General features: G+C 37.0%; 1 protein-coding gene across 4 annotated transcripts in view; it reads left to right on the top strand.

Annotated features, from left to right (window-relative positions):
• The window catches only part of Smap1 (small ArfGAP 1), an 81,907-nt gene that overhangs the window by 23,769 nt on the left and 38,902 nt on the right, over nt 1–19,236 (top strand). For all 4 annotated transcript variants that reach the window (XM_021649115.2, XM_021649114.2, XM_060369795.1 and 1 more), the window contains exons 2-3: nt 14,666–14,799; nt 18,676–18,761. In XM_021649115.2, coding sequence (XP_021504790.1) covers nt 14,666–14,799; nt 18,676–18,761 — 220 coding nt within the window. The remainder of the gene's footprint in view (nt 1–14,665; nt 14,800–18,675; nt 18,762–19,236) is intronic.

Raw genomic sequence — 19,236 nt, 5'->3', positions numbered from 1 at the left:
GACATGGAAAGAAATTACTTTTAAATGTTTTCTTTTTACTGAAATTTGCTTGTCTCCCAAGTTCCTTGAAGTTAGTTATATTTAGGTTCATTTGTAATATTTGCCCTCATGCAGATCTTAGGGAACTTGGAGAAAGTGACAGAATTACTGATGTAGCTACTCATATGTTATAGTGAAAGCTTGACATGGCCAACCAAATGGTACAAATTATCTATTGCATTAATCTTCCTAATCTTTGAAGACCAAGTCAGTGGTGGAGGAAATTTCTAAAAATGTGTTCATTTATAAGTTTTATTCTTTCCTAAAGACTGATAACATATATTTTTCAAGTCAAATGAAAACATTTGGTTATATTTTGTACCATGTTATTAAAACTGCTTTGTGTATCATCTCATTCACTTATACTTTTGAAAACATTTCTTACATAATTATACTTTACTATTCTTAATGTGGTACAAAAGTTGTCATCTATGTATTCTGTAGGTTAAAAATAAAAAGCCAATTTATTCTATAGTTGTATTTGTTAAATTTTTGATTTATCAGTGTTATTATCTATTATATCAGAGCAATTAAATGGCATTAGTCAACTATATTATTTGTGAACTTGGTAAAACCGAGTTAGACTAATTTGTTCAGAATATTATTTTAGTTAATATTTTCTGGTGTTCTTTATATGAACTGTTTTTTAAAGCGTCAGTTTTTATACACAGAGACATTAATTATCAATTTCCTCACTACAAAATGGAAGTTATGTAGACCTCCAAAGACAAGCACTTAATTTGTTTGTCCTTCTGTCTTGCTTCACTAGACTGTATATTTTTTAAAAATATTTTTTTTTGTTAATTATAGTTTGTTCACTTTGTATCCCAGCTGTAGCCCCCTCCCTTATCCCATCCCAATCCCACCCTCCCTCATCTCCTCCCACGCCCCTTCCCAAGTCCACTGATAGGGGAGGTCCTCTTCCTCTTTCCTCTGACCCTAGCCTATCAGGTCTCATCAGGACTGGCTGCATTGTCTTCCGCTGTGGCCTGGCAAGGGGGAGGTGATCAGAGAGCCTGACACTAGTTCAGGTCAGAGACAGCCCCTGTTTCCATTACTAGGAAAACCCACTTGGACACTGAGCTGCCATGGACTACATCTGTTTTATTTTATGATAAAAGAATAATCTGTTTCTTTGCTAGACCACTATCATTTAGAAGGTATCTGGAATACAGTGAACATTCAGTTCTTGTGACAGGAGTCAGAATAAATGAGTGAATAATGAGCCTCTTAGACTTTTCTGCTCATCAGAATCTCATCTGTCTTGCAGTGCAAAGTTACCCAGCTTTCATGGCTACTTTCACTTGATGCTGTCTCTGGAGAACATCATGATTTTTGCCTCCTTTGAACAATTGGCATTTTCATGTCTAAGTATAAGAAAAACCTATCAGATAGAACTGTACACAGTTGGAGTAAACTACAAGGCGGACATATTCTTTTGGTTGAAATGCTTGAGTGACAGGTAGCCTTGTCAAAAAGTTGAAATTTTGCATATATATTGTACTTTGTTGTAGGTCCTATATACTTGAAATCTTAAAGGAGAGTTAAAATTTCAGGTAGTAGTACTGAAGAGACCATGTAGTTTATATATAGCTGCATGACTATAAGCATGAGATTGATTCAATCCCTGGTTTGTCTTAGTAGATGAGATATCAGTGGGAAACTACTTTTTTGATTCAGGGTTCATTTTGATTATAAGAAGTATGGCAGTTTGTTATTTCTACAAGAAATGAATGACTAAATGGAGCAGAGTGGTGGCATTTGGTTAGGAAGAAAAGAGCTTTAGACAATGGAATAATTAAGCATCAGAATGAAAGGAGAGGTATCAGACGCTGCTCAGGTCTTAGCTTTGTAATACTTTAATATTAATATTCTCTCTCCCCTCCCTCTCCCACTCCCCCTTCTTTTCTCCCTTTTCCCCTCCTTCTTCCCTCTTTTCTTTCCTGTTTCTCTCCCTTTCCCGTGTGTTTGAGTGTTTTGTGCTCATGTGTGTATGTACACGCCTGCAGCCTACAGAGGTCAGAAGAACTGGTCAAGTCCTCTGGAACTCGAGTTACAGATAGTTGTGAGCCACTGTGTAGGTGCTGAGAACCCAACCTGGGCCTCTGCAAGAAGAGCAAGTGGTCATAGCTATTGAGCCACCTCTTCAGCTTCACTGCAAGATTTTGATAAGAAAGCTTGTGGATTAAAAACAAAACAAAGCATTTTTTGTTGGGGTTTATTGCTTTGATTTTTGTTTTTGTGTACTCTAAGTGACCTTAAAAATTGGCATGAAACAATCTGTTGATTAAGTCTTTAGAGTGTTATACGTTACCTTGAAAATTGACATGAAAGAATCTATTAAGTTTTTAGAGCAGCAGTTTTAAATTCTAAATGGGATCATGACCCCATTGGAGGTCAAAAGATTGCCTGCATATCAGATATTTACATTATGATTCATTACAGTATGTTACAAAAGCAAAATTATACTTACGAAGTAGATATTTTTATTTTCCTGTTCAGTGATCTTGTAAGCCACTGTAGGCTCCGTTTAAAATAAAGGTGAGTGTGGTCCCCTTCACTTGGTTAAGTCAGATTGTCAGGTTTCTTCTTTGGTTTCCAATATTCTTGAAATATTTTTATAATTAAAATGCTTACATTTAATAAACATCCTTAATAAGAGGGCATGGATTTGAAAGGTGGGTTATATGAAGGGTTGATGGAATGAGGGGGCAAAAACATGTAATTATATTTTAATTAAATAAAACAGACTGAAAATTGACTTTTTTTGTACCACTAGACGATACTTACTCTTAATACAAACTAAGGTGACTATACATCTCCAAGTTATTTCTTGTTACTATTTTGGTATGGAAATATATTCAGTTAATAGTGACACCTATAATCCAGAAACAGCAGTAAAAGTAATACATGGTTTGTGAAGAGCTCCCAAGATATTTGAAAATATTGCAATCTTCAATATAATTTTTGGAACTTAAACATTAAGAATAAGGCTAGAGTTTGTTGTCAATAAGATAATGGTTTTATATTTTGAAAGCTTTTTTGTTGTTGTTCTGTCTTGAATTTCCCCACAATCCAGCCAATATAGTTAGCTTTTGTTTATCAGATACTTTTGATATTAATATCAGAAGTCAGTTTTGCTATAAATTAGATTGACTTTAAATCACTATTCAAATTACTGGGAACTGGAATTGGGGGTGTCTGGAATTTTGTTACATTTTTATCACATGAATGTAAAACAGAGCTTAAGCTGTTTAACAAAGTAAATACGCTTCATTTCCTCTCTGTGTGCAGTGTTACTTGTTCTTTCAAGATTCATAAATTAGCTATGCAAAAGAATGAATATTATAAAAATGATAACAAGATGCTAATCTTATGTTATTCTCATGTTAAACTGTTTTCAAGTTAAAAGGAATGACAGCAAACTACTCTGAATGCTGTAGGTCTTGTTTTGCCTCTTGCTGTTAACTTTGTAAAATGAAAACATACTATTTTAGAATAGAAACTGACATTTTACAAAGCTCAAAAATAGAGATCTAAAGTATAATGTTAAAGATAAAATAAGTAGCATGTGTTGAATTTATTTAAAAACTATTTAATTTGTAGGAGTGTTTTGTCAGCATGTATGTCTCTGTATCTTATGTGTGCTTGGTTGCATTGGAGGCCAGAAGAGGGAGTCAGATCTCCTGGTTCTGGAGTTTTCAGATGGTTGTGAGCCACTGTGTAGGATCTGGTAATTGACGTGAAAGAACAGCCAGTGCTTTTAATTGCTTAGCCATCTCTCCAGCCCCTTGAGTTATTTATTTCATATACAACATAACATTTTGATATGTAGTGAAATGATTCCTGTAGTCCAACATACTTAACACATTTTTTGCCTTCAATATTTATTTTTTTCTGGTGTGATAGGCAAACCTGAAAATCATATCCTGTTAGCACATTTTTAGTTATAATTCTAAATACAGTAATTCGCTATAGACTTCATGTTACACATTACAGTTCTAGACTCGTTTATCCTATCCAACTGCAAATTCAGACCCTATGACTTATGAATTATTCCTGTTTCCCTTTTCTTTCTGTCCCCTGGTAGGTCATTTTGCTCTCTATTTTTTGAACATTTTCTCCCTAGGTTTTATATAAGTAAATAGTTTTCTTTCTTTGCCTGGTTAATTTAAAATAATATCTTGACAGTGTTGTTTCAAAAAGCATTTTTTTTTGCCCTATTCTGGTTTATTTTTGTTAAATTTTATTTTATTATTATTCTCTAGATGCCTGCTTGTTTTCTAATGAGAGACAGAAGGGGTATGGATTTGGGTGTGAGGGGAGGTAGGGAGGATCTTGGAGGAGTTGGGAGAGGAAACTGTAATTAGACTATATTGTGTGAAAAATATTTTCAATAAAAGAAAAACAAAAATGTATTATAACATTCCAGTGTATGTAATATCACTATTTCTTTTTTTTCTCTGAATATTTGTTTTCTCTAAGGAACATGTAAGAATTCTAGTCTCTTGGGGAATCACGTCTGCCACAGATTGGGGTGGCATATTGAACATAGAAGAAGGAACAGTTCAGCCAAGGAAAATGGAGCTTTGAAAAGACTTACTATAATTTTAAGTTACTAGTTTTTGCTTTCATAAAAATACTTTTTATTCGAATTTCACTTTACTTCAACATTAGCAATATAGTGACTGACAGCAATATAGTGACTGAAACTTTTAAAAGAAAAGGAGAGAGAATAGACACCAGGGTGTTCCAGAATGTTAATCATTTTCTTGTGTTCCTCTAAGATGGTCGGCAAGTACTTGTTTGTCCACATCCAAACTTGAGTGAACACGATATCCTCCTTTCTTCTTCCTTCCTTTCCCTCCCCTCCCCTCTTTTCATTTTATTTATTTTCTTTGGACAGGTTTTTTTTTTTTTTTTTTTTTTTTTTTTATAGCTCTGTCTGTCCTGGAACTCTGCATGTAGACCGGGCTAGTCCCAAACTTACAGAGATCCATCTGCCTCTGCCTCCTGAGTACTGGGATTAAAAGTGTCTATCACCATGCTTGGCTATTTGTCTTATATTTAGCCTTTTACCAAGTATAAAGTTATTCTGATTTGCATTTCATAATGATAATAATGTGTTAAGCACCTTTTCCTATCTGTGTTTTTCTTTTCTTTCTTTCTTTCTTTTTTTTTTTTTTCTGTGTGTGGTATTGGGTATTGACCCGAAGGCTTTGTGTGTCCTAGGCAAGTACTCATTCATTGACCTATATGTCCCCAGCCATTTTGCTTGGTCCTCCCTTTCGTTTTTAAAGGATAATATTGCTTAAGTTGGCAGTTGCTTTTATATGATGTGATGTTTTGATCTCTTTCTCTCTCTCTGTGCATGTGTGTGTGTTGAAAAAAGTCTTACATATTCAGTAAGTTGTGGCCTCTTTTGAAAATTCTTTTTTAGTGATTTGACAGCAGCAATTTAGATGTTTCAAAATTATACCCACTAATTGTAAACTAAAGATTGCCTTAATTTTCATATCAGATACTATGCTTGGCATGCAGCACACACATTACTAAGTGAAGTTCTTAATGCCAAATAAATCACTATTTCTCAGAAAAAGATAGCCAGTTAATTGTGGAGTGGACTTTGTTATCTTTTCCCCCTCCTTCTCTTTCTTTCCCTCTCTTCCCCTCTCTGCTCTCTATTCCTCTTTCCCCTTTCTCTTTTATAGGTTTATAAAATTACATGTCAATTACTGGCCATATAAAGAGATTTTTCAGTGAGAAATTAAACTGTTTAATTTGAGACACACTGAAAAAAATGAAAGAACAGAGGGTGCCTGTTGTTTCTTATTCTCCAAGAAGAAAGTATCTGGAGCTGTAGAAATTTTTAGGAAAAAGAACAGAGGAGTAGAGTCATGAGGAGAAGGCTGTGAGATAGTGATAATAGGACCTTACCTAGGGCCTGAGAGAAGGGTTATATTTTGTATGGTGACCAGGGGACAGGGGAATGATATACAGTAGACTACTGAGACAGGGTAATGGAGTCATATTCAAGGGAAAGCAAGGATTGACTTCCTATTATGTCTTGTAGAAATAAAATTTAAGTGGGAGTTGTGAAAGAGAAAATTTAAGAAGGATCAAGATCAGCATGGTCATGGTAGTAACACAGAGGAACTGTTTTAAGCTGTTGCTGATGGAGACATCAATCTGGAAGATGAAGTCTAGCTTGCTTCTTCTTGTTATGATAAAATACCATTACCAGAAGCAACTTGTGGAAAGGTTTGACTTCTACTTCCAGGTCAGAGTCCACCTTCAAGTTGGGGTAGGAACTCAAGGCAAAAAGTTGGAAGCAGGAACCATGGAGGTGTGCTGCTTGCTAACTACCTCTCTGCGTCATAGTTAACTAGCTTTCTTACAGTTATTTGCCTAGGGATGGTGTCACCTCAGTGGGCTAGGCCCTTCTACATTATCAGTCAAGATAATCTCCCTCAGGCATCACCAGGGGCTAGTCTGATCCAGGCAGTTCTTTTCTTCAGTTGAGGTTCCCTCTTCCCAGGAGACTCTAGAGAGTGTCAAGTTGACAATTTCACCAAGACACTCTCCCTCTTACTCTGCCTAATCTGTGTGAGGATACCTGTGACTCTCAAATTATTAGTCATATCCATATGTTCTTTTCTAGCCCTAGTCTACTTAGCTGCTCTGCAACATTGGTTACAATTTATTATATTTTCCTCCAAGCCTCTCTTTTGACTTTGCATTATTGTCTCCACTATACTCTGTGATTCAGTATTGTGTTCCATCCGCTTATTGTACTTTTAGGTTGCAGCTGAAGAAATTGCTCTAGACTGAACTTAGTCCTATATTCTTAAAAAAAATATTTTGTGTGCATGAGTGTTTTGTCTGCATGTATGTCTATCACTTTTTATTAAAAGCTTTTTCTTTTTTCTATTTTTCATTTTTATTTTATGTAAATGAGTATTTTATTGTCATGTATATCTGTGCACCTGGTGCTGACAAGAGGCCAGAAGATGGCATTGGATCCCTTGGAATTGAGTTACAGATGCTTGTGAACCTGCATGTGGGTTCTGGGAATCAAACCCATGTCCTCTGAAAGCACAGCCAGTGTCTAACCACTAAGCCATCTCCAGCCCCTGTAAGTTTTTTTTTTTTTCATACAATATATTTTGTTGTTTCCCCCTTTCCTTATTCCTCCCAGATCTTCCTAACCTTCCTAATGGTGCAACTTTATGATCTCTTTCTTTGAAAATAAACAAACAAAAAACAAGGAATGCACACAAACTCCCACAAAAACACAAGTGAAAATTGAAATAAAAAACAAAAATGCTCAAACAAAGGAAAATAAGACAAAAAGCCTATAAAATATTACTCAGTTCATTTTGTGTTGGCCAACTACTCCTAGGCAAGTGGCCTGCTCTCAAGTGTGGTTAATATACCCAGTGGAACTCTACTGAAGGAAATGGATTTTTCCCCCTTTTGTCAGCTGTATTGAGTACAGCTAGCTTTTTGGTTGGGGTGAGAGCCTGTGTCTACTCTGTGGTGGGATTCCGTCTGGCTTGAATCTGTGCATGTCTTGTGTGTCTTGCCACCGTCTCTGTGAGTTTATATGTGAATCAGCCCTGTTTGTGTAAGACATTGTTTACTTAGATTGATTTATCATCTTTGGCTCTTACAGTTCTTTCCCCTCCCCTTCTACATAGATCCCTGAGCCTTAAGGGAGGGCTCTGATGAAAACATCCCATTTATGACTGAATGCTTCCAAGTCTCTGACTCTGCACACTGTCTGGTTGTGGATCTCTTTGTGTGTTCCCATCTATTTCAGGAAGAAGCTTTTCTGATGAGGGGTGAATGAGGCACTGAAGCAGAATATTAGTATTAGTATTCCCCTGGTATCATAGCATATCTATTTTCAGGTTTTGGGCTATGTTAGCAGTCTCAGGTATGGGTTCCACCTCAAAGAGTGGGCCTTAAATCTAAGAAGAAAGTGGTGCTTACTGCCCTAACATTTGTGCCATTATTGTACATGTATATCTTGCACCTGGGTGCTGTTGTAGATTGTAGAGTCTGTAGCTTGGGAGATAATGATACCTTTCTCCTCTGGTAGCATGCAGAGTACCTTAAAGTACCATAACAATCGTCAGTAGAGGCGAAGCTTCTAGGGAGGCAGCAGCTCAACTTCTCTGTATTTGATGACATGTGTTAAGTGTTGTCTTCAACAGTAGGGCTAATTTAACATCAGGTTGTGGAGGGCATCCAGTTTCCTTGGCAGTAGCCTGTTATATGTAGGGGTTCCATGGAACCCCTTTGGTCAATGACTCAGCAAGATTTAACCCATTCCTGCCATTGGAGGTTTACTTGGTATCAAAAGATATCTAGTTGGGGTATTGTTTGGTGAGTCGATTAGGATATTTTACAAAGCTTATACATATACATTCCATATGGTTTTTTAAATGGTCTTTTGGTGTTTGTTTTTCCTCCCCATAAGCCATTCTTTTTTCTTTTCTTCTGTTGTACTTCCTACTTAATCTTCCATTCTAGTTTCTCCTTCATCTCTCCGTGGCAATATATTCTATTTCCCCTTCCTTTGAAGATCCTCCCTTACCTGGCACCTAACCTCTGTGTTTATATGGATTACAACACACATTGAAAACATGAAAGCTAATATTCACATATAAAGGGAAACATAATATTTGTCTTTTGGGGTCTGGGCTATCTTACTTATGGTGATTTTTTTTTTCCTAGCTCTAGTAATTTACCTGTGAGTTTCATTTTTCTTCAGAGTTGAATAATATTCTGTTGTGTAAGTGTACCACACTTTCATTATCCATTCATCAGTTGATGTACATCTAGGCTGTTTCAGTTTCTGCTGTAATGAATAGAGCAGCAATGAACATGGGTGAGCAGGTATCTCTGTGGTAGGATGTAGAGTCTTGGGGTGATATGATATCCAAGAGTGGTGTAGCGGATCTTGAGGTAGATCTATTCCCAGCGTCCTGAGGAGCCACCACATTGACTTCCATAGTGTCTGTACAAGTTTGTACTCCAAATGCTTGCCACCCAGTGTTGTCATTTGTTTTATTGGTCTTAGAGATTCTGACTGGTTTATGATGAACTCTCATGCTAGTTGTGATTTGCATTTCCATGATGACTAAGGTTATTGAACATCTCTTTAGGTGTTTTTTAGCCATTTGTCTCTCATTATAAATGAGAACTTTCTATGAGTTTTTATGAGTTCTCTACACATTTTTTAGTCTTAACAATGTTCAGGGTTTTTTTGTTTTTGTTTTGTTTTGTTTAGTTTTTTATATATTTTGGATCTCCCTCTGTCAGATGTATAATTGGTAAAGATATTTTTTTCCATTCTGTAGCCTTCACTTTGTCCAAATAATGGTGTCCTTTGCCACAAGAAGCTTTTCACTTCGTGAGGTCTCACTTATTAATTGTAGGTCTTAGTGCCTCTGATATTGGTGTCAAGTTCAGAAAGTCTTTTTCATGTGACAGTGATTCAACTCTATTTCCCACTGACTTTTTTTTTTTTAAATAAAAATCATTGTATCTGGTATGTTGAGTTTGTTTGTATATCAGTTTTGTGCCTGGTATCTGTGAAGACCAGAATATAACCTTAGATCTGCTGGAACTGGAGTTACAGATGCTTGTGACAGTGTTCTTAACCACTGGGACATCTCTCCAACCCCTAGTTCTATATTCTTAATTGCTTGCTGGATATTTTTTATCTGAGTGTGTCACTCTCATTGAAAGCATTCAGCAAATCTGGAAAGTTTCAAATCTTTACAAGTACTTTACAAGTATGCCTAAAATTTTTAGGAACCTGAGTCCTGGCCTTTTCTTTTCTCACTATAGTTTCTACCGCTAAGTCCTGTCAGCTTTTCTGCTGATAGTCACATTTATTTCCATTCTTGTTGGAATCATAATTATTAGTCCCTTAATACAGTTGGTATAGTAAGGCAAATCAGGAAATACATTAATCCTCTCTCACACATAGTTTCAATTTCCAGTTTGCTCCTTATTCTTCCAGTATAAGCAATAAAGTACTTAAATGAGGCTTTATCTGGGGTTATGCTGCAGCCTTGGGTGGAAAGGGGGCCAGTGTGCAGGAGAGGACGGCTCTTGGACTACTCTGAAGATGATGACAAGTCAGTCACATGTAGTGTATTGTCTGTAACCACAGTAACCTTTTTGTTTAATTAGGCCAGTCTGCCTTAGCTATTAGTGGCCAGATTGAAGACAGCTGTGGATGGCCAAGTGTTTGTGAATGGGAAGAGGGTTGTCGTCATGAGAGGCTGTAGTCAGAAAGACCTATAAAGGTTCTCATGAAACTGTTATGAAGACAGTGAAGTCTCCAGGAGCCTTTGTGGAGTGGCTGTGACAAAAACAAAGTCTCCTGTGGCGTGAGTGGCATCCATCACAGTTGTGTTTCTCTGGAGTGTTCTGCTCATGTGAAGCCTCCTTCATGCATTGGTAGCTGGATTGAAGAAAGCTCCCTGAGCAGCCTTAACATTCTTCACACAGCTCTGGAAATCCCTAAGGTAATGGCTCTCTGACTAGAAGATCCCACAAATTCCCACAATGGTGTACCTGAAGTTGCAGTTGCTGCCACCAGGGTACAACTTAAAGCATGGTAGCAGTATCATGTGTTTGTGGTTTCTCTGAGGAACCACGAACACAGCAGAGGTAGCTCATTTCTCGCCCTCATCTGTGCCCCACGTGGTATAGTTACTTGGTTTTGTTCCCCAAAGCTGCCAGTGGGGCAGGTAAAGGATTTGGCAGGTTTGAATCAACCAACCCAACAATTCATGCCTTCGTAACTTCAGTCATTTATAAGGGATACTTAAATACAGATTTAAAATGAAATTGAAATTGACATACTTCAGTGACCTTCATCTATAAATGGTGCCTAACCTTTTGCCAAATACCCTTTTGGAAGATTGGGTACCCCTGATCTGCCTAAATAGATAAGTATGTGTAAAAAGTGCTATGTGTGTGTCCTCTGTGTCTGCGTCTTAGAACACATTTCCTGTGGCTTGGTCAGTTTTTTTGTATGACCACTGTGTGCGGAATGTTTGAATTGATGACTTAAGAATAATCTAGAATTTTGTTTTTCAAAATGTGTTCAGTGGATTGCAGCATGGGCATCTTGGAGACTTACTAAGAAGACAATTCTTGGTGTCAGTCCAAGAACTTCAGATTTAGAGACTGCATTGTCACAATATCTCAGGTCAAGCATACAGTAAGCTGAGACATCAGTCATTTCTTTCACCTTTCTTGGTTTGAGGCCTAACTGCTAAATTAAATAACTATTTTTCTGTTTTTACCTATTTTAGATTTCTGTGTAAGTTTCAGACTCTGATATATGTGTAATAAATTGTGAGAAATCGTTAGGCGTTAACTGAAGGAGGCAACTGTGTATGGATTAGTCCTGAAGTCCACAGTGTGTGTCATTTTGTAGGTGCCAGTTCTTAAACATAAACCTAAAAGCAAGTATTGAGAGGAGGAGGGAGACAAGGAGGGAGAGAGGAGCGGGGCACCTTTTGAGGGAATTAGGGGTTTGTGGGCATGTGTGTAATTTTTACTATTTTTAATGACTAGCTTTAGTTTGGTTTTTCTAGAACAACCTTTACCTTCAGATGAAAGTATATGCTTAAAACAGTTTGCAGTTGTTTATAAGCTTAATACCTATATATGGCTTTTATGAAGCTATGTTTTCATGATCAGATAACTTCTAGAAATGCAGAAACACTTTTCAGAAGATTTCCAGAAACTTAATTTTAACCCTTCAAAATTCTGCAAGTAATATGTGAAAATAATCTCAAGAAAACTTAAAATTATGAATGGAAAGAAACATTTAAGTATAAAGAATAATAGTCAGGTCTCGTGTATTTATATTCATGCTAGTGTCTCTGCCACATTCTCCAGAATTTCTTGACTATGACCAAAATAAATACCATTTATAGAACGTCAGTTCTTTTAAACGTTTTAAGTGTTAATGAACCAAACACTTGTCTTTTTCAAAAGTGCAGAATCACCAGTGCCCTCCTGGCCTGCTGCTTACATAACATTCCCAGATATTTTTCTTCAGTTGTATCCTCATTTCTCAGTTCCAGGCCCTGCCTTATTTCATGACAGATACAGAAGCTTTCAGTAATAGGCATTTTATTTTTACATTTTCTCTTTTTTTTAAATTTATTTAATTTTTATTTTATGTACATTAGTGTGAAGGTGTCCCTTGGAATTTTTGTTACAGACAGTTGTGAGCTGCCATGTGGGTGCTAGGAATTGAACCCGGGTCCTTTGGAACGGCAGACAGTGCTCTTAACCACTGAACCATCTCTCCAGCCCCTATTTTTACATTTTCAGTGTCTTAAGGGGTTTAATACTCTATATTCCCTTCAAAACATTTAAAAAAATCTGATACTTTTGAAATTTATCATTGGATATAAGGCTTTTTGAGGCAGTCTTGTTTTCTCTATTGAAAATACTTCTTTCAGTGTGTCAGAGGCACAGTAGAGGCCTCTGTAGATGAAAGAACATGTTGAAAGTATGCATGTTTCCAAGTTTGGACAAACATTTCTTCTTTCAAGTCCCTTGTTTTTATCTGCGCATTTTATTTTTGTTTGCTCTTGTTATTGATGTTTACAATTTATTTAGATATACTCTTGCTATTTAACATAGACTGACCTGAACTCACTCCTCGTGCCTAAGAGTCCAAAGTTTTGGGATTATAGGCCTGCGTATCTTTAACAGATACTAAATTTTTAAAAAAAAATGAATCTTCTATACTTGGAATCTCAGCTACTCAGGATGCTGCAGGACAGTCACAAGCTTGAGACTAGCCTGGGCAGTTTAATGAGACCCTGCCTCACAAATTAAAAATGTATATTATTAACATTTTAATCACTATCTTATTTAGTTAATAAAGAACTTTTTGATTGGGTATATGTTGCTGCTGTTCAAAGATGTATAATGAAAAAAACTGTTCAAATTAGTTTTTAAAAACATTTATTGATTCTTTGATCATTTCCTGTCATGTACCCCAATGCTACTCATCTCCCTATCCTTTCTTTTCAACCCTCTGTTCTTGTAACCTTCCCCCAAAAGAAAATAAAAATAAACACAAAACAACAACAACAATAACTTCCTGTCTCCTCATGGAAGCTGTAGTGTCATAGTGTGGATACCCTTTTGTCCCCATAGCTTTACTTCTAAGTGTTCATTGCAATGAGTCATGGTTCAGACCCACTGAATACTGGATTCTCACCTGGTCTCCTCTTGGATATTTTGTTGTAGCTCATTGCCATGGAAATACTGCAGCTTTGGATCTGCTGGACTGACCCCTTCATTTGCTCTAGCAGTTCATAGGTGTGGTAGATGTTGGGGTGGGCCTGGGTGGTAGCTGAGTTGGTAAGCCCTTCCTGCTCTCCTGCACCGGGAGCTCTCTGACATTGCTTGGGCTAGCTTACATGATGCCAAAGCCGGCAAGGGATGGGGCCAGCTCTCCTGCTCTCATTCCCTTGGGGCTGGTTCACCCTTGCCTTTGCCACCAAGGCCAGCTCTGCTGTGTTGCCCAGGCAAGTTGCAAGGCCCCCTCTCCCAAGTGCTGCAGCCAGCGAGAGGTGAGGCCACTGTTGCATAGCCCTTGGACATCAACATGGTCCTAGGCAACAGCTTAGACCAGGTGCATCTTCAGGACCTTTGATGGTACATGGACATTGACACAGGCCCTTGTAAGTGCATAGCCATGAACCCATACATGGCTTCAGTGGCAGCAAGGGCCTGGGCATCTCCGTGGCCTCAGGTGGCGGGGCAGGCTGTGCACATCAGGCTGTTCCTCTCCACCCTCACCTCTCCTGTTTTGCGCATCTTTATAGTGCTCAGAATGGTCTGCCTCTTTTCTCTCCCATCTCTCCACCACACACTTTCACATCATAGTGCTCCTCTGTAGGTAGGCAGGCCATGTGGCGGACGGGCCTCTGGGAGTACTCCACCCACCCACACTGCTTGGTGGCGTATGGGTGTCTGTGAATTAGTTTCAAAGTCTTGTAGTTAGGGAAATATTTCCAGGAAAACAAGACCAGTAGAATAACTAATTGTTTTCTCTCTGTGGGTGCTCATTGGCCTAGGCCAGAGCGTGGTGTCTTCTGTTTTTCCTGTGGATCCCTGTCTCCCATGTTCTTGACAGGATTGCTCATGGAACTTGTCTAGGGTGGCTGAACAGGCTCTACCTAGCTTTGCGCTCCAGTGCTGGTGTCACAGGGATACATATCCATGCTTGGATTTTTATATGTATGCTGGGGATTTGAACTCAGGTCCTCATGCTTGGATAAAAGGGGTTCTTACCCACTGAGACATCTCCCTGGTCCTGATTAGGTTCTTAAAGATTAATTTATAACTTTAGTTTAGGTATAGCATGGCATTCTTTCAAACTGTTGCCAGTACCATGTGGAAAAAAAAAACCCTTGAGTATGTGATTTCTATAGGCTTCTGTTAACAATTGTATAAAAATTAAAATGCTATGTTTCACTTACATAAAAATTAAAATTTAACTAGTATATAGTCAGGATGTTTTAGTTTTTAATACTTGCCTTTCCTTGTTTATTTCCTTAATTAGGTCCCCGATGGGCTTCCTGGAATATTGGTGTGTTTATTTGCATCAGATGTGCTGGAATTCATAGAAATCTTGGGGTTCATATATCCAGGGTCAAGTCAGTCAACCTAGACCAATGGACACCAGAACAGATACAGGTAAACATTACTTTAACAAACAGTCATTAAAAATGTATTTTAAATAACTTTAAACTACTTAATTCTTGTGTCTAAGGATTAACATTAAAATGCATGCTGAAGTCGCATATGCAACATCAAAAATTTGAATGTTATTTCATTTTTAAATTCACTAATGTTAAATTCTTGTTGAGTCTGTGGTTGTTATTTTTTATTTTTTGTCTAAAATGTTGATTTCAAAGTATTAAAAATGTTTTAATTGGGTTGGTAAAATTTGCCACTATAATTCCATAATTTAATATTTCTGCCAGTAGAGGGACTCTGGGTAAAGATAAAAGAAAAAAAATAAAAAATCACCTCTTACCTGAGAACTGACTTGAAGGATTTCTCTTCTGTAGCAGTGTTATTGGTTTTGGAGAGAGGCTAGGACTACTAGATGGCAGTCCATTGAGAACATGCTGTTTTGACAAGTTTTAGTTTATGAAGAACACTTAGCTTTGTTATAGATAAATATGTATTGTAAGAGTTTGCTATTTTTGTAGGGTGACAGTCTTAAATTTTTAAAATATTACTTTCTAATCCTTAAGGTTTAGCTGCCCATGTAAAAACAATTATTTCTATTGGTCTTGCTGTGTAATTCATGATAAAATAACACTGATTTTTATTATTTATATTAGTGTGCCCTTTACAATTTTTGAATATATCGATATACAGCCATCTTTTGCTATCACAAAAGATTATTTATAGGACGCCTGCTCAGATGTAGCCCATGGCAGCTCAGTCTCCAAGTGGGTGTCCTAGTAAGGGGAACAGGGGCTGTCTCTGGCATGAACTCACTGGCTGGCTCACTGTGGGCACAGTTTTACTAGGCCTCAGAGGAAGACACAGCTACTCCTGATAGGCTATAGTCAGATAAAAGGGGAGGAGGTCCTCCCCTCCATAGGGGAGGACCATAGGGGGAGAAGAGGGAGAGAGGTTGGGACTGGGAAGAGAGAAGGAGGAGGCTACAGCTAGGATACGAAGTGAATAAATTGTAATAAATAATAAATAAATAAATATTAAAAAATAAAATTTCCTATTACTTTGTTTGCCCATTTATCGTGCTTATTTTCTTTTATCTATTCTTACTTTTTTCGTAGTGTTTTTGAAATTACAACTACATCATTTATCCTTCCCTTTCCACCTCTCAAATTCTCTCATATAACCCTCCATCCTTTGTTCTTTGAAATTTGTGTACTGTTTTTCTTTTGGTTGTTATAGTGTATTGTGTGTGTGTGTGTGTGTGTGTGTGTGTGTGTGTGAAATATATAGATATTCCCTGTGCAGTCTGTATAATCTTACTTGTATATATGTCCTCAGGGCTGACCATGAGGTCTTGGATAACCACTTGGTGTGTCTTCCTTGGGGAATGCTATTTCATCCACTCTGAGCATTCCTTAGTTATCTGTAGTTCTTTGTGTAGGGTTGAAGACTCTTGAGTTTCTTTCCCCTTAGCGTGTTATTGATGTAATCCTTGTTGAACCCACTTTTTTTCTTAGTTTGCTAATTTTGATTATTAGATAGACAGTATATAACAGAATGCACATTCAAATTTTAAGTTGACCACCTCAGTTCTTTTCAGCCTGTAAAACATTCAGAACATGAAATTGTTGAATATAGGTTTTGTTTTCCATGCTAACCTAAGATTAAGTGTTTTGCACTTAGGGAGTTTCAGAAGTAGAAGAGCTTCATCTACATCACATTGTGACAACAGTGTGCCAAAGCACAGATGTTTTTTTGCTATTCAGCTAAGACAATAGGTTTTGAAGTTCTTTCAGTTACCGTAGTATTTCTTTGAAATTGAATCTGAAGTAATGTCTGGCTTTCTGCTAGTGGTATTGTATGTACTAAGTAATGGGTTATGTTGAAACACTAAAAACAATTGATAGACTCAAAAGGACACAGTCCTTTTAGTAGGAGGTTAAGGGATTTTAAAATGTTGTTTATTGTACGATAAATGAATAGAGTGTGAATTTAACATGGTATTGGGATTTGAACTTGGAACCCAACAAACTTGACTAGCACTTCCCCCTTGAGTTCATAAACCAAAGAACAGACAGAATCTAATGGCAAACATGAATAGCATTAATTTTAAAGTATTTCTATTTAGCTGGTATATCATAACTATGAACCTCAATATACTGTTTCTATAAGCAAGAATGGACATTGACTTTGGATTCAATATAATCTTGTAGTCTTTTGTTAACATTTTTTAGAATCAGAATTCATTTTCTGTTTACCAGACGCTTGATTTTTGTGTTTTTGAAGTCTTAATTTTGAGATGAACCCTAGTTTCTTAAGTTAATGTCTTAAGAATTATTTTTAAAAATCTTAATAGAAATGTTGACTTATAAGCCATTGTTCTGTTCTCCTTTTACACATTTGAAGTCTGGGTGGCATAGCAAAAGCTATTGACAGGGAATGACACAACCTCACGAAAGCAAGATAATATTCAAAGTTCTAACATTTTAATTTTTGATGGCTTGAGTACAAGTATTTCTCCTAGAGAAGTGAAAACGGGTTTTAAAAAATGTGTTTTATAGAGACGTGGAGAAGATGTGTTTTTTAGAGTAATGTCTAGTACTTACGGCCTGGCTTGATTCCCAGGAACTAGATGGTAAAAGTGAAGAAAGCTCATTTAAAACTGTTAGCTTACATTTCCTCCTAGTTACAAATAATTAAAAATGTAATGTTTACTTTTTCCTCTTAATGTCGGTTTGCTTGTTTTTTACATTTATTTATTAGGGATAAAATGGGCACAAGTTACCATGACATATATGGAGGTCATAGACAACTTGTAGGAATTGTTTTTCTCCTTCTACCATGTGGGTTTTGATGATCTATTTCAGGTTGTAAGGTTTGGCAGCAGGCACCTTTATGCACTGAGTCATTTCATTGGGATTATTTGTCAAGCATTGTGAATGAGAGAATCTAAAAGAGAAGAGTATTTTAATAGCAATAGTAACTTTAATAATGAGATCAGTTCTAGGTGTGATGGTGCACGTCTGTAAGCCCAGAACTCAGGAGGTTCAGACAGGAAATATGATGCTGACAGTTCTAAAGGCTCCGATCCAGGATTGGTCCTCATTGCATTTGGCTCTCTTGAGGCCACTAGATGGCAATGATGGCGAGTGCATGAGGAAGCCAACTGTTTATCATGAGCTGGGGGAGGACTGGGCTCCACTTAAAGCTCCAACTGCCTCCAAAGGTGCCCCTTTGGGGAGCAGGTCCCTCACAAGTGGACTGATCTTGGGGAGCTCTCCTTTAAAGTGCAGCAGCGCAGCAGTGTTCTCTGCCCTTCTGAACTTGTATGTGGAATTGAGCCACTAAGGCACGCAGGTGGTTTTGTTTTGTTGCTGAAAGCTTTCAGTAGACTCTCAAGAGTTTTCATCCCAATTTGAATTCTAGGTAGCACTCGCTCATCAGGATTTCATTGCAATCTTCCTGTCAGTTACGAAAATCCTAGAATAAACTCTGTAAATTCGGTCTTACGTTGTTAGTCCTGGAAATGCCAGCACTGTTGAGATGTTTCATTTTTGTAAATATTTATAACTACCCACAAAATGCTAAGAATTTCAGTTTTAGAAACTAGTGAGTACAAAGGTGTAGCATTGCTTTCACAGTAAAAGACATTTGAGAAATCTTAGAGTCACTTGTGTTTATAAGATGAAGGATTGAATATATTGTTTCTGTTTGGAATTTGACTAATTTACCTTATAGTTAGGGTTTAAATTATTATCTTAAGGAGAAAACTATATATTGAAAATAGTAACTGTTACCCAGGGTTTGTGTATATGTGTGTCAGAATTATTATTGTTCATGTGATTAACGAAAAGACCTGACTTTTTTTTATTACAGTGCATGCAAGATATGGGAAATACTAAAGCAAGACTACTTTATGAAGCCAATCTTCCAGAAAACTTTCGAAGGCCACAGACAGATCAGTATCCTTTACATTTTGTATAGTGTATGTTTAAAAAGAGCACATTTTACCATTAATATTTTTGTTGATATTTAGAAAGATGTGAGTTGTATCATTAATCAAAGATGGAAATTACCTGCGTAATAATACATACTTAAAATCTCCAGTGTTCAGGAGGTTTGCTACCTAGGAGAGCCTGTTCATGAAAACCAGGAATGGGGAATGTAGCTTATGTAGAATGTAGAATGGCTTGCTTAGTATATATAAGGTCCTGGGTTTGATCTCTAGAACCTAAAAGAAAAGAGAGAAAAAGAGAGAGACTTTATTTGTCTTGACTGTGCTTTGATTTTTAGTAGTGACATGATACATCAGTATCTATAGATAGATATTTGTGTTATATATATGTATGTGGGTATTATAAAGATATAGTGATTTGATATATAAAGCTATTTGTGGTCTGGTAATAAAATGTAGTTTCTTACCATTTGTATAATAAA

The sequence above is a fragment of the Meriones unguiculatus genome, chromosome 16 (genome assembly GCF_030254825.1).
Source record: "Meriones unguiculatus strain TT.TT164.6M chromosome 16, Bangor_MerUng_6.1, whole genome shotgun sequence".
In the NCBI taxonomy this organism is placed as follows: domain Eukaryota; kingdom Metazoa; phylum Chordata; class Mammalia; order Rodentia; family Muridae; genus Meriones; species Meriones unguiculatus.
Note: the sequence above shows the minus strand (reverse complement) of the source record. Positions and strands in the feature narration are given on the sequence as shown.